We start from the raw sequence: 16,265 nt of genomic DNA on the forward strand, positions 1-16,265 counted from the left end.
TTCTCACTGTCTTCTTCTATTGACGTAAGTCAGTATGAGAAAAAACACTCTTTAGCGGCTGTTTAAAGTTAGCGGACCATTATGAATAAGGGGGTTAGTATATGCTTGCGACTATTTAAGTGAGATAAGTACATTTCTAACAAAATTAATCATTTTGGAATAAACAGGTTGTTCTAAGCAAGTCTCGGTCTCATCGCTGACTTGGGAAATGAGAAGTAAATTCAATTTTCACTGTACATTGTGTAGAGAAGAGCAAAGTATGAATATGACCGCGTCAGTATCTGGAAGAAATAATGTTGTGTTAAATTCTTACGGTACCAACTAATATCTAAATTTACTTTGAAACTAACAATGACGTTCTATAGAACTATAACATATTTTATTCAGATCAGATTTGATTTGAACAGTTGATACACGACTAAGGAGATAAGTGTTACTTGCTTAAATTGTCTTTAAGCACATTTTTGCCGTTCTGCTATGAGACTGCGATGATATGTCCATATATGTGTATAAAACGTCATCGGAAACTTACATTACCAAACGTTTAAACCATTCTAAAGCATTCAACTATAGAAACGCGAACGAAGCCCTCTATTACTGATCAGGAAAACCCTATGCATATGCTATGCTGTCGCCTAAGCAAGCACCTCAGTGTGGTCGGAATCAAAAACGATAAAACTTGCAGATTTTGCATTGAGGCTGATGAAACGCCTCTTCATCTCTGCGATTGCGGGCCACTAATGCATAAGCGTAACACTATCCTTGGTGACTACACCCTGCTCCCATGCTGTTTGTAATACTCGCGTCAAGATACTGCGGTTCGTAAATGCACCAGGGTTTGACGACGAAATAATTATGAGTGGCAAACACAATAGTTCCACTCTGGCCGCGGTGTTACTAGGACTCATTAGGGACTAGATAAATAGTTACCCTTTCCAAATAATAACGTTACTATCTTGTCGGATTATGCCTTTGTATTGATATGACGGGGCCAATTTATTTTCCACTACTATACGGGCAGCGGCGGTTGTATTGTGTTATTATGATGTATTTACATCATAATGTAATTATAATAGGTTAGTGATACCGCTTGTGGTGAAAGTGGAGGGCACCAGACCGACCAAATTAAGTCTGCTGTGGGCGGTCCATTGAACGAGTGTACGAGACAGTCGGCCAGAAGGGAAAAGTGGCGATTGCTCGTGGGGTGCCATCACATTTGCCCCAAAAGATGTCACTTCGTGATGACCACGACCGCACGACCAAGAGTGTGACGAAGTAGAAGATACCGCTTAACATCTGGTGGATATTTACTCGTTCTGTTAATAACTCCTATAGAAAACTAATAATGGATAGGTAGGGTTTGTGGACGGCTCTATCACTTGGACCTGCTGTTTGGCCTGAATACTGCCGCTGTCACGCCACATAGGTGGATGTGGCATATCGTGCGGCGATCCTCGGTACAGTGTGATTTGCAAGAAATTATTTGTCACGTTGCACGCAACAGGACGATACGACATAAGCTAAGAAGGTGGTCGCGCTTAAAATAAGCGCGACCACCTTCTTAAAAGGTCCGTTTGTCCTACTCTTGCATAAAAAAGTACTTACCGCCGAATAAGTGACGAGCGAAATATTGGTAAACTTCATTGCTGTGAATGCGATCGGCTTTTGTGATCTGAGGATAAAACGATTTCGCATTTTTAAATATAACACGACCACGCATATAATGGAAGGTAGGTAATCGTGATTACTTGCAAATTGCTCCAAAATGAAACGAAGAAAGATAATTGCATGGTTTGGTGAGCTGATTAGATTGACAAACTACTAAACTAGTATGCAGTGCTATGTAATAGAGTTAGACACTTCTTTCATGAAATTGCTTTCTGAGCTCCCTCAGATCATGTTCCTCCACAGTGCGATTGTTAAGGTACTTTCTTCGCCTTTCAAAAACAGTAGAACGCACTTTCTTCGTTTTTATGACGATACAACATGGGTAGTATCAATAAATGGCGCGAACACCTTTTTTTATTGCCCCTGTGATTCCTTTGGTGTTGTAAGATAATGTGGGCGGCGGTGATCATTTAAAATCAGGTTACATTCGCCTCTTTATTTCGACCCCTACGTTCTCTTGTAACAAAGTTGGGTCATAAAACAGTATTGGGTTTCCAAATATATTCAGCCAGTCGCCGGGACGACGAGGCCAAGATATACTGGTAATAAGAGATAAAAGTAAGGGTTTGTCAATAGGTAAGATATGAAAGGAATTTATTTAAGTTCTTACCTTTGTATAAGAAAAGCGAGACTGCGTCTACATTTGGGATTTAAATTGTACCATTTACTGTCGTAAGCTGCTTGTGCTACATTTGCATTCTGAAATCAAAGTTAGGTCTTATCACAGGTTAAAGGTCTTATCAGAGTTAGGTCTTATTACAATATATATTAGCGTACCTATAGACAAACAAAGCGTGCAAAGATGAACATCTCTAATGAGAATACAGGAAGAAAGAAAATGAAAGCGAATCTATCATTACTGTCACCGATTTTGATTGACAAGTCGTAAACAGTCAGCCACGCTTGGCATGAGCTTCTTAGTATTTTGAATATTAAAATATACTACTAGCTAGCACGCACACATAAACACATCAAAACTAGTCAATAATAATGCAATTTTGGACTGACAGGTCGTCTATGCGCTAGAATATTGTAACTGTCTTATTGATAATGACTTAGCAGAGATTTAAAATATCACTAATATACGCTTGTTAAAAAACGGTATTCATAATCGCATATTAGAGCTAAAACGCTCATTATCTCTTCGATAAAACTGACGTGACTTCTAGTAGCTAGGACCCTTCTATAAACCTACTAGCTGCCCCGACAGACGTTGTTCTGTAGATAGTAAAAAAACAACTGTTTTATATTTCAAAACATCAAAAATTATTTCGTAAATATGCTCCCTGTTGTTAGAATGAAATTGTTTCACAGCGGAACTGTCAAACCGTGCGTCACTAAATTCTCTCATAGAAAATATGTCCATACAAAACAAATATTGAAAATAAAAATATTTATGGGTCCCAAATCGAAATAAAAACTACCCTATCTCTCAAGTTGGACCAAACTGCACTCCATGAAGTAATCACCATTACAATCCGTTCATTAGTTTAGGAGTCCATTGAGGACAAACATTGTGACACGAGATTTATATAAAGATTTTAAGCACTCGAACGAAAAAAACATGGCCGACGTCGATCAGCTGTTCGTTAAATAATGTGTTAAATAGCTTCCCGCTCAAAGTTGTCGTTGTTGTTGACAACCGACAAACTTCAGAACTTTGATTTTTGAAGTCTATGTTTCTTATCTACTTTAACAATTTTTATTTATACGCTGGGCCTCCCGCAAAAGCAGCGGCCATAGTAAGTACAATCTCATCTCGTATTCTCACATTCTTCTGGCACTTTTCACGAGTTTTCCAACGAACGCCGTGTGGTAAAGGACTTTAGAATTAGAATATGGTGTGATAAAAAAAATTTACGAGATGATCCAAAATATCGATTAGAAAAACTTAACGATACTTCTATTGGAAACTCTGGGCGCTTGTTCAATAAACTCTATCGATCAATTTTAATCTTATATTAGAAGAAATTCAATAATGTAAGCCTTAGAAATAGGAAAAGATGATTTTATAAATGAGAAAGTAGTTTGACAGCTTGACAATTGCTTAGCCCTGACTCGTTTAGTAAGTAAAAAAGGAAATTGTATTAATACACGTTTAATGTATAGATTGATGATTCAATGTGATCTTTGTGATTTGAACCTGAAGTGAAGATACTAACAGCGGTGCTATTCTCGTAATTTCAAAATCATTGATTTTTAAGTTCCGATGCTATTCACGTTTTGCTCTAAATTCGCAATATATCATTTCTCTAGAACGTTAACTGAATCGGAGTCACGCGTCAAGGAACATTTTTTTTGATGAAAATAAGGGACGAGACGAGCAGGATGTTCAGCTGATGGTAATTGGTACGCCCTGCCCATTACAACGAAGTGCCGCTCAGGATTCTTGAAAAACCCAAAAGTTCCTCTCACCCTGAGTTGCATTACAACTGCGCTCGTCACCTTGAGACATAAGATGTCAAGTCTCATTTGCCCAGTAATTTCTCTAGCTACGGCGCCCTTCAGACCAAAACATAGTAATGCTTACATATTACTGCTTCACGGCGCCGTTGTGGTACCCATAATCTAGCTTGCACTGGTAAAATTTGCGACAAGCTCGCATTAAATTACCAATATTGTTCTGCCACCGGTTATGAGATATTAAAGAAAAACTTTTAAAAGGGATGTTTACATCCCTCCTACCCATTAGCTTAAACCCCATCTATCAGCACTTTGATTTTGTTGTTTCAGGCGTCAATACCTACAACTATGCCAAAAATAGCTTATACACGAATTCTTTCCCGTATTTGGCAGTTTTTGGTCGTCGTTGAGTGTACTCACCGGCGTGGCACGCAATAGTTTTTTCTTCCCAAGAATGCTTACCGGCTGCTCTCATAATTACTGTATTGCGACGCAGCTCATCCGTGCCTGAGCTTATATTTGCAATTTATTTTTACAAGATAATTAACTATCGTTGTGTTGATAGATCTTACGAACAACTTCGATACTTGTATCGATTGAAATATTTACAATACGATGTGTAATATTATAAATAATTGAATATACTTAGAGTAAATTACTTACAGCGTGAATAATATTTTCGCCATACCAGCAAATTACACCAATCTGAATGACAGAAGCTGCGAAGAATAGCTTATTACTCATCGCCATTAGTGGTTCCAGTAACTAAAACAAATATTAAATGTGATTAAATAATGATATTGTAGTTTGTAGTTTCTTATTAGTTGTTCTCCCCATGTCAAGGCCCCATTACAAACTTATGTACCTTCATTATCAAGTGTTTTGGCAATATGTTATATGTAGGGAGAGACCGGAAGACGAAGTGATGGTAGACCACGACAAGTAGGACCAATGATCTGGTCAAGATCGCCGGAGTAGGTTGGATGAGGGCAGCGCAGGACCGATCGTCATGGCGATATTTAGGAGAGGCCTTTGTGAAGCAGTGGATGTCTAATAATAATCTAATAATATACAGCAAGTGTGAGTCTCCTTTGCACAGGATACCGGCTAGATTATGGGTACCACAACGGCGCCTATTTCTGCCATGAAGCTGTAATGTGTAAGCATTACTGTGTTTCAGTCTGAAGGGCGCCGTAGCTAGTGAAATTACTGGGCAAATGAGACTTCACATCTTATGTCTCAAGGTGACGAGAGCAGTTGTAGTGCCATTCAGAAATTTTGAGGGTTTTTAAAGAATCCTGAGCGGCACTGCATTGTAATGGGCTGGGCGTATCAATTACCATCAACTAAAAAATGTAAAGAGCCTTGACGCTAGAATCACATTCGCTTATTAACACTACGGGCAAACTTAAAGTACCTACTCTTGACTCGTGACTTCGGGACTACATGTTCTGTCGTTCTGATCCAGTACGATAATAAGCCTGTTAAGTCTTTATTTAAGTAAATAAGTAACTACTTACCACTATAACAAAAACGACACAACAGATGTTAACGGAGCTTAAGAAGATGTTAATCAGATTAACAAACGAAAATGCATCTTCTAGATCATTGCAGTACCTGCAATATAAATAAATATCTAAAGCTTATTTTTAAATTGCTCATTGGTCCTTGAAACTTAACTTTTGTCTTAACTATGTAATAGGAATAATTATTAGAAAGTATATTATCCAAAAAACAGTAAGTTTTACAAATAAATAAATAATAAATATCTATTACATGTATACATAGATAGTTGTGTTATAAATGAACAAAGTTCATAATTCTTACTGTTACGTGTCAGGACTACAGGGGTTTAGAAAACACCAGTTTAAGTTCACAAATATTTTTTAAGAGAAAAAAGAATGAACCTAGTTGTATAGCTCGTTATATCTCGCTGAATGTTTAAATTCAAATCAATCACTGCAGATAATAAAAAGGCGCGCTCGGCAACTTTTTTATACTTGTAAGGATTATTCTCGAATGATTTCGTAAAGTGTAGTAAAGAGTAAGCAATAAACAAGGATGAATAAAAAAGTTGCTTACATAATTATGGCATACTAGATCATTAGTGTATTGAGACATTAAGTCGAGATTCCCAAGATGTGAGATACTCATCTAGTTTTTGATTATCGCAAAAATTCGTGGCGAAAAAAATAGGTTTATTGCTATACCTATTTTTGACCAACTTCAATGAAAGGAGGAGAGCAACAAGTCGTGCAATGTTTTTGAGTGCAAAGTTTTCTAGCACTAACAAGGTTTTTTTTCCAGAAAACTTTGCGCTCGTCACCTTGATTCATAAGATGGTAAAGTCTTACCCCCTTATTCATCATAGTCTGCTAAATTAAAGCATTGCTAATTCTCACTTTGTCTTCTTCTATTGACCTAAGTAAGAATGAGAAAAAACACTCCTTAGCGGCTGTTTTAAGTTAGCGGACCATTATGAATAAGGGGGTTAGTAAAAAAGTAAAGCCTCTAACTAATAGCCATACATTAATACATATATCGTGATTGTTGATTAAAGGGAAAAACAAAACCTGATCAATTTTTGATGTAACTTAACACAATCCACGATGTCTTGGTAATTTTCAGTATCACTCTTCACAGCACATCCCAGTAGCTGAAGGCGCTTCTGTAGGACTTCTAGTATCAATACTATGTGACTCGCCATTCCCGAAAACAATAGATCCGAACATATCATCGCCCATACACATGATTGGCCTGGAATAAACATGGTTAATAATGTTTCATTTTATTTCTTTTTTACAATTTTATCAAAACTTACAGTTAAGTAACAAAACAAATATTACAATTGTTCAAAATACAATCTTCGCGCCGCAATAGGGCTACTGGGAACCCAAGCGCTGGCAGCTATTTCGGTCAACGGATCAGCCTAGCTATCCAACGTGGTAATGCTGCCAGTATTCTTGGTACCCTTCCACGTAATGATAGTTTTAATTTTATGTAGTCATAGTATTGTAAATATAGTTATAAGATTTGTTTTGTTTGAAGAATAATATGAATATTACAAATTAATTCACAAATTTTTTAATGCCACTTACAAGTTTCCACGTTTACAACAGTTCAAAAGAATATACTAGAATTAAAAGGATAAATTAAAACATAAATTGAAAATAGCAAACACACATAATATTATAAAGATATTATTTTAATAAAAACACAAAATGGTGAAATATAGGAATGTATATAAAGTTGAATGCTGGTTTGTCTTGGACTCACATTAAGCTAAATAGTTGGCTTTATTACAAATCTACATTGAGTTGATTCCATTGCAATTTTACATATTTTATAAAAGATTACATAGAAAATAAGAAGAAATTGTTAGGTTTTGAATCCGCCCACTCTTTATAGCAGCTAATTTGAACAGTTGTAGGTATATTGATGGGTTTCAGCGCTTTGGGACAAGTTAATAGATATATGCAAATTATCCTTCCCAGACTTTGGGTTGGTAGTATGCGACTTGAGGGTCCCTAAGTCGTATCGATTCAGGACAGCGAAGAGTAAGCAGAAAACATGCAAACAAGGTGTTTTTAGACAATTTTTTTGGTGAAAATATAGCATTTCGAGCTATGAACACTCCATAATCCTGTTACACATATACTTAAGTCTTATTTGTAGGTTTCTTATGCTTGCTGTTGGTTATAGTTTTCACTCCAGAGCCTTTTTGAACTACTACTTTTCCTTGCAGTTAAACAAGTTTTTTGGCATGGCATGACGCATTTTTTTAGTACAACTGTCAGAAAAGTTTTACTTTTTTTGTGTAGGTATATTTTTTCAGATTAGTAATGAATAACGAGGATTGTAAGCATATAAACTGTTTTCCACGCAAGAATTTTGAAAATATTGTCTTTGTTACATAGATGGCGGGCCGGAAGCCGTGAACTCATATCGCTCAAGGTCGCTGGCATTTAGTGTCGCCTTGTAGATTTTTTTAGGTAAGGTTAGTTAGGATAGGTAGTACACACGCAAACACACAGATCATACAATCAGTAGGTATGTGATCACTCGGATCTGTGCTCTGTTGAACCACAAGGGCGTTGCCGACCTTATAAAGCGTCGATTAAATTTGAATTCAAAAACCTCAAACTCATTGGTACGTGATGGGTGAGGATTGAACCGGGTTCCGTGGGATTCAACGGTTCTGCCTGTCACCTTTTAATTTCACAAAGCGGCTGTGTGTGGCTTAAAGTTTTTCTTTGTTTAAAGATGCAGAGAGCTATTCGCGCTATTTATAAACTAGGTCCTAAAGAATAATTGAAAGCAAAAGTTAGAGAAATAAACATCTTGACTGTTGTCTCTCAACATATTCTTGATAATGTTATGTATGCTAGAAACTGTCATAATGTTAACACCAGGAACAGACATAAACTTCTAATGCCTACTACTCGGCTAAGTCGAGTTAGTAACACTTTTGTGGGGCGTTGTATATGCTTATACAACAAGATCCCAGAAAATGTTCAAAAGAAATGTATTACCAAATTCAAATGAATTGATAAAAAAAGTTTGTGTGGTAAATATTACTATAACATAATGATTTTCTCAATGATACCACTGATTGGGAATAGAGCAACCGCCCACAGGCTATTAAATATTAAATTTTGTTGCACGATTTTACATTGTAACCATATTTTTATAATAAAGAGAACCCAGCTGAGTTTGTTGCGCCCGTTCTTCTCAGTTCTGATGCATACCTAATAACTATTTACTTCAATATGTCTAAAAGTTTTGTTATATGCCATAGCACAATATTATGTTAACGGTTTATAGAAAATAAACTTTCTTAAAAACTGTTTAAAAGATATCTAAAATAATAACGGGTTATAATATCGTCTTGTCTCGTAAATACTACAAATAAACGATTTAATAACGGCTTTAAGCAATTTTATATGTCATCACGTTTTCTTAAGCCCAAAATTGAACGGAGAGTGAAAGTGACAAAATATGATTTAGCTATTTAATAATATTGTATTTTGTAATACCGCTATTCAATTTTTTTTATATAAGAGGGGGCAAATGGTTTCAGCAGTGTTTCCCAAACTTTTTTAGGCCATGCCCCAGCTCAATATTTCTAAAATTTTTATGCCCCCATAAATAATTTGTTACCCTTTAAAATTGTTTTGCTCCCTTAAGAATTATAGATGATAAATTTGAGGAAGAAATCACTATAAAATTGTTATAAAAACATCTAAAAACTGAAAAAAAAAATCTATATTCATTTAGTGGGATACTTCGCTTGATGCTTTCTGCACAGAGATTTCATATTAGGTTCCGATTTACTTAGCTTAAATTTCAAGTCTCTGTGTTGTGTTACATCAAGTCGATTTATTTTTTTATCAGTAAATTATTTACATTAGTTTTCTTGCGCATTCTTGGAATTTACATTTTTTGTTAAATTTGTCTATATCTAGCAGTGCATTTAAATAACCCAAAGCGAAAGGGTTAAAGTCGTGTCGATTATCCATTTTTAAATTGCCCCCTTGACTATCACATTGCCCCCCTGTGGGCCGTGGGCCCTACGTTGAGAAACACTTGGCTAGAGGCTTACGTGCTGAAAAGTAATAAGGCAACTGTCCATGGACATCCGCAATATGCAGTGATACCTACAATTGTACTAAATGGATGATTTTTATTAATAACGCCACATTTTTTCTTAAGTAGAACCGTATGTGTCAAATAAAGTGTACATAATTCTCGCAAACAATCATTATGAAAATCATTAAAAGTGTATATACACACCGAAAAACGTTAAACAACAATTACAAATATTGAAGGATTGGCGAAACTACAGCATATGCTGTTAAAAAAATTTGACAGTTATCTGACATAGATACGGCGCGACTAGTTTACTTAAGTTATTTTCATAGTATTATGTCCTATGGTATATTGTTATGGGGCAATGCAATTAATACCAATTTTGTGCTGCAGAAGAGAGCTATCCCCGATATTTATAACCTAGGTCCTAAAGAATCATCAAGAGAAAATTTTTAAGAAATAAACGTTTTGACTGTTGCATCTCAATATATTCTTGATAATGTTCTATATGTTCATAAGCACATTAATGATTTTGGTAGAAACTGTGACAAATATTTACACGAGAAACTAACATAAAGTTGTTATGCCTATGAAGCGGACACCCTCAGGCTCTTTAATTATAATGTTTATTGTACAATTTACATTGTAATCCATATTTTTATAAAAAAAAGCCCGCTGGGTTTCTTGCGCCCGTTCTTCTCAGGTCTGAGGCAGTCTGTTTTGAATGGTAGTCTTTGCTGTTCAATGAGTGAATCCTATTTGAATAAAATTATTTGAATTTGAATTATAAATTAACACACAGTGCGATGTCGTTATGTAAACACAACTGTTTGAGTTAATTTGCTACGAAGATTAGACCGCTAAAGATTTAAACACCTGTTCGTATTCGAATTTTATTATCTTATGCATCCACACCACGTTCGAAAAAAATTATTTGTTTCGTCAGATTTAAATAACTATTCCAGCACCCTGTTTGAATTTACACTTATCTCCTGATGTTTGACATACCAAAAGAGAGTAATTTTCTATTGTTTTGGTGTATAAGGATATCTATTTAAATGGACTTCTCTCTCAATCTGTATATACAAACATATATAACGTATACATCTATCATCGTTTTAAATTTTTTAATAAAAAAAATGTATTAATTAAGGCGTATAAAATATGTACAAAATATTTGTACTCGTTACGTTTGTTTATGTGTCGTTTCACTTGAACACCGTTCGGCCCATCACCTAGAAAAGTGTCAAAAGTAATGGAAAATCAGTTTTCGCTATCCTTTCTCTTGTAGCTCCCCACCAACTTCTCTATTGGGTAGCTGATTACTATAAAAATTGGTGTCCTGTGTGTAACATGGAGAATTCTTACAAGTCCGTACAATAATTCTATGGTATTCTTCCTTGCGCAGTGTTTCCAGGACGATACGACATGGGTAACTTCAAAAAGACCGAGCACACTTTCTAAAAGGATGGCAACGCTCTTGTTATTCCTCAGGTGTTGCAAGAAAATGTCTGTGGCGGTGATAACTTAACATTAGGTGTAGCGTACGCTCGTTTGTTCTCTTCTACCAAAAAATGCAGAATGTTTTTGCTATATTCATAGCTGGCAGGACAAAGTATGCCCGGTTCAGCTAGTATGTTATTAATTATATAAAAATGACCCCACCTGAAAAAATTTCAAAGATGTAAATGACGGTATGTAGTAATATACTGGAATAAATATCGAAGGGGTACCACGACCTCCACACAGTTCTAATATGATATTCTTGTCCCCGCAAGACATTGAACAAATACAGAACTACGGGCGTAATGATGTAAAACAATACTCCTGATTCATTCAGAGCGAAGTAACCTGAAATAAACAAAAAACTATATATCATCATCTTCATCAGCCCGAAGACGTCCACTGCTGGACAAAGGCCTCCCCCAAAGATTTCCACGACGATCGGTCCTGCGCTTCTCCTTATCTGACGTATTCCGGCGATCTTCATCAGATCGTCGGTCCACTTGTGGGCGGCCTACCAACACTGCGTCTTCTGATATAGGTATACTCCTATGCTTATTCTTAAAGGCCGAAGATTTTTGTTTGTTGCTAATGAATGAAAAACTCTTTAAGTTGATGATAGCCACGACAACACGCCTAGCTGAACCATAAACAACTAAAAGTGTATGTGGAACATTTGAAACTTGAATATTTAGAAGGATATGTGGTATTAACCTTTTAGAAGTATGATTGATTATTTCAGTGACCTTTTCATTTTTGATGTATGTGTCATCTTGTTTCGAACTTGATATGGAATTAGGGTTACTTACGGTTTGGTCGTCCTTTGAATAGACAGGGCCTTACATATCCACCGTTAAACACATTACCATACATTGCGATAATCAGAAATGTACTTTCAAATAAAATGAAAACTCATTTAGATAGGCGTAGCGAGGTGCGAGCTGCAGGAGAGTCATATTAGTGTGTCCTTACTCCATAGGAGTGGGATGAGAGAAGAGGTAACAGACTCAGCGACTGTCAATCGCAATTCACAGTACTCCACTCGGAACGATCACCCGTATCGTGAATCGAGATTGTCAATTTGAGACTGAAAATTGTCCAAGAAAATAAGACGAAAATGTACGAGAAGTTTTTGTAAACAACCGCGCAGATTGCTCTTTAAGTAATAAAGAAGTATCTTGTTCTATTCTGTTTAATACTTTTACCTCACCTCCACTTTAAACGTGCAATTCTTGTATATATATAATCTGAATCTCGGAAACGACTCCAACGATTTTCATAAAATTTGTATACAAGGGATTTCGGGGCGATAAATCGATCTAGCTAGGTTTCAATTTAAAAAATGTAGTTCCAATGAGAAACAGCTATAATAACATTAGTATACAAAGGTGAATTTCGCCACCATATATAAGACTATAATAGCTACGTCCCATACATTGGTTGATCCGGACAGAAGAAGACCCCGGTTCGAATCCAGATGTCATATTAGTTTTTTTTTCAAGTTTTGTACATTCTAAAAAATCCGAGCAAGGCTCTGTCGTCCGGATATTATACACTAATTTGAGGTACTCACCTTTTAAAAAAGTACGACTAAAACAATATAGTCTAGGATTTTCTTTATCTGCCCCCCCCCACTATATAGAATCCTCGCTACGCCCATGCATAGATATATGATTTATCTTACTTAGATGTGCAATTCGCAAGGCACGTAAACTTCTGCTTTTAATGTTCTGTGTCTCTTCGTTTGTATAGACTGGCCATATTGTCCTCAGATCATTGAGAAGTCGGGCAAACACATTTCTTTTGCTGAATAACGCTGATATCTTACAAATACCTAGAAATGATGGATGTATTCAATAAAGACGGCATGAAATATTGGGTATGGATTTCGCTTCAACAAGTATTTACAGGTGGATTTAAAAATTACTACTCCTGCAAGGTACCAGACTTAGCAGTCCTGGATAACCCGTCACTGGGCGTCCGCAAGTAGGACTTGTACTTAATCTCGGGCAAATAGGGCAAATCTACTCCCAACTTACGGTCGGCAACGCAAGTCTTGACCCCATGGTGCTTCGGATGTCCATGAGCGTGGTGAGGTACATCCCATCACGTGAGTCTCGTGCGTGATTATTTTTTGCTTATTTTTATTTCCTTTTTTATCTTAGATTCAGGTGTTTTACTTACCAGCTCCAAACTGAAGTTCGTTCCGAAGTACGTTCATGTGATGCCTCTGCTAATTTAAGGGTGCTTTCGCAGTAGGAATCACTTAAAATCAGATGAATGCATGCCTGACTATGATTTAAAAGTAATACCCTGCTTACACGCAAGCTTTCACACTTATTATGGTCTGATATTCAGATCAAGTGAAAGTGACACTTACACATTTATGCCAAACAAAGTTTACATGTTTTCATCTTCAATGATGAGAACTGTCTTGCAGACCATACTTTAACTTCTGGATAACCTATATCTACACAAGAGATTTCCACCTTTTGACACATCACGACATCTCCGGAACCATAGGCCTAGAGACTTTAAATTTGATAGGATATTCCTTTCACCGAGTAGAGATCAGCTAAGACGGATTTTACGAAGTTTCATCCGCAAGGGGTACACCCCGGGGGCGTTAATGCATAATATATAGATCATTCAGAAATATGTTTTAGGATTATTTCTTATTTGTTTCATTGGTTTAGATTATAAATTTATTATTATTAACAGTAAGTAAATATAATCTAGAATTTGATAAGAAGATCAGAACATAATTGTTTAAGAAATTTATTCTTATATTGAAATCATGCAAAGCCACTTTGAAAGCATCTATTCGCTATAATCAGATGGAAATACTCTGACCATATAAATCAGCAACGTACCTCTAAGGCCGGGTTCAGATTTTACGATTGTCGACAAAAGAAAGCTATGAAACGAAATAGGAAGAGTATTGGCAACGATTATGGGAGACTTTTTATCTTTATTAACCGACTTCAAAAAAGGAGGAGGTTCTCAATTCCTCGGTATTTTTTTTATGTTTGTTACCTGTAAACTTTCGACTGGGTAAACCGATTTAGATAATTATTAAGCTGGTGCTTCCCGTGTGGTCCCATTGTAATTTGGTCCTTAAAATTATAAAAGTCTTAAATTTGCCATACATACGTATAGCAAATTGCATGATAAATTTACGAATAACTCAATATCGTGCCAACCGATTTCGATGATTCTTTTTTTATTGGAAAGGATATACTTCAAAGATAGTTTGGTGAGAGTTTGGTTAGGTTCTGATTACGGAATTCATGGCAAAGTAACGGAACTCTTCAATTAAGCGCTTACGTTCATTGCTACATTGAAAAATTTAGTATATCTGCACATATTTAGACAAGTTATTAGTTAGTGTACTTCAAATGCACTAAAAATAAAAAAAATTAACAAAAAAACAAGCGACTTCAAAAACACTATTCCAAAACAATAGATAAAATATGCTCTTAAAAGTATAAAAATAATTGCGTTTTTTTTTTGTTCGGTGTTGTTTGTATCTGGGCGCGGCTTAACACCTCTGTTATTGCTGATCTCCAAGGTCTGATGGTTTTCATTATCCAACTAACAATTTTCACCAGTGGAAGGTTCCTTTCCATAGCATGCCGGCTAGTTGGGTACCATAGCGGCGCCTTTTTCTTCCGCCAAGCAAGCGTGTACACTATTGTACAAGCATTGTTTTGGTTTTGTTAAAGGAACTTTCTTCCACGTACAACTAAGCTGTTGAATAAGCTTCCTTGTGCGCTGTTTCTAGAACGATACGACATGGATACCTTAAAAAAAGCGTGTACACCTTCGTTAAGGCCAACAACGCTCCGTTATCACCCCACTCCATTTTAATTTCGCTAAATATTGTACAACTAGCTGACCCGGCAAACGTTGTTTTGCCATATAAAGTATAATTCACGCGATAGTTTTATAAGTAATAAAATATTGCCTATATTATAGCCTGTACATCATTTTGTTCTATTGTCAATAGTTTTTGCAGCGCACGCAAAAATAGGTTTTCGATTTTACACCTTGTGTTACAAAATAGCAATTTTATTACGGATCCCTAATTTTGAAAAAAAAACATAGCCTATAGCCTTCCTCGATAAATGGACTACCCAACACTGAAAGAATCATTCAAATCGGACCAGTTCCATCAGACCAGCGTTCAAACAAACAAACAAACACTGCAGCTTTATAATATTAGTATAGATGTATTTGCGCCAAAATGAGAAAACTCAATGTACAATAATATAAAATTGACAGATTCTAAATTCAAATGTAATATTTTGTTTATTTTTAATTGTAACAGTATTTATGGCCGGACAAAGTAGTCAAGTTAAAGTTAAAGTTTTCACTTCAAAAACATTAATCCCGTTATATTTATGAGGATTTAGATCGTAATATACATCAACATGCAAATAACATGATCAGTCTATAAAAAAGTCATAATTTAAAGTGTTAAGAAGGATTATACATACTTAAAATACCGTATCCCACGGTGTGAAGAAGTGGAGCAACGTATTCGACGCGTGGTGAATTTGCAATTGTAACACATAGAAATGCTAGTTCACTGAGAGCATGTAAACTCACGCCAATAATGGTCGCTACGAATACTATTTTAATTCGTAGCGCTGTCGAGGGGTCAGCGGGTGTTTTTAACGAGAATCCTATCAGGAACATGCACGACGTACTCAATTTTAAGGATTCGTCAATCTCTCGTTTAGCTAGTTCTAATGTAGGACTTGCCATAGTGTGTAAATGTTGCTTATCAGCTGTAGTAGACTGGTGATGCTTGCAGCTGTAATAATTAATTAATAATTATTAATTTTAAGTCTCTCCATATATAATTCTGAGTTTATTCCAAACTAAGAATATATTTTAAGTAGAACATGAAACGGTGTCGTTGAAATCATAAGCAAAAGTTAGAACTATGCACCTTCACAAAATACTATGAGATACAATAGAAAGTATCGTACCTTATATGTAAAACATGTGAACAATGAAGAATAATTTATGAAGTAAGTTTTTTAAAACTATGAAGTATTTAACGTCAGTTTGACATTAATAATACCGTAGGAATC

General features: G+C 35.8%; 1 protein-coding gene across 1 annotated transcript; it reads right to left on the reverse strand.

Moving 5' to 3' along the window:
* Positions 1–174: 174 nt before the first annotated feature.
* LOC126965713 (odorant receptor 67c-like) lies at positions 175–15,933 on the reverse strand. Its single transcript, XM_050809461.1, has 9 exons — positions 15,663–15,933; positions 12,848–12,997; positions 11,326–11,511; positions 6,645–6,828; positions 5,592–5,688; positions 4,735–4,836; positions 2,279–2,367; positions 1,606–1,672; positions 175–281 (listed from the first exon to the last, which is right to left on the reverse strand). Exons 1-9 carry the CDS (start codon positions 15,931–15,933, stop codon positions 222–224), a joined length of 1,206 nt encoding a protein of 401 aa, XP_050665418.1. The 3' UTR covers positions 175–221.
* Between the last annotated feature and the right edge of the window lie 332 nt (positions 15,934–16,265).

The sequence above is a fragment of the Leptidea sinapis genome, chromosome 8, assembly GCF_905404315.1.
Source record: "Leptidea sinapis chromosome 8, ilLepSina1.1, whole genome shotgun sequence".
Classification (NCBI taxonomy): Eukaryota; Metazoa; Arthropoda; class Insecta; order Lepidoptera; family Pieridae; genus Leptidea; species Leptidea sinapis.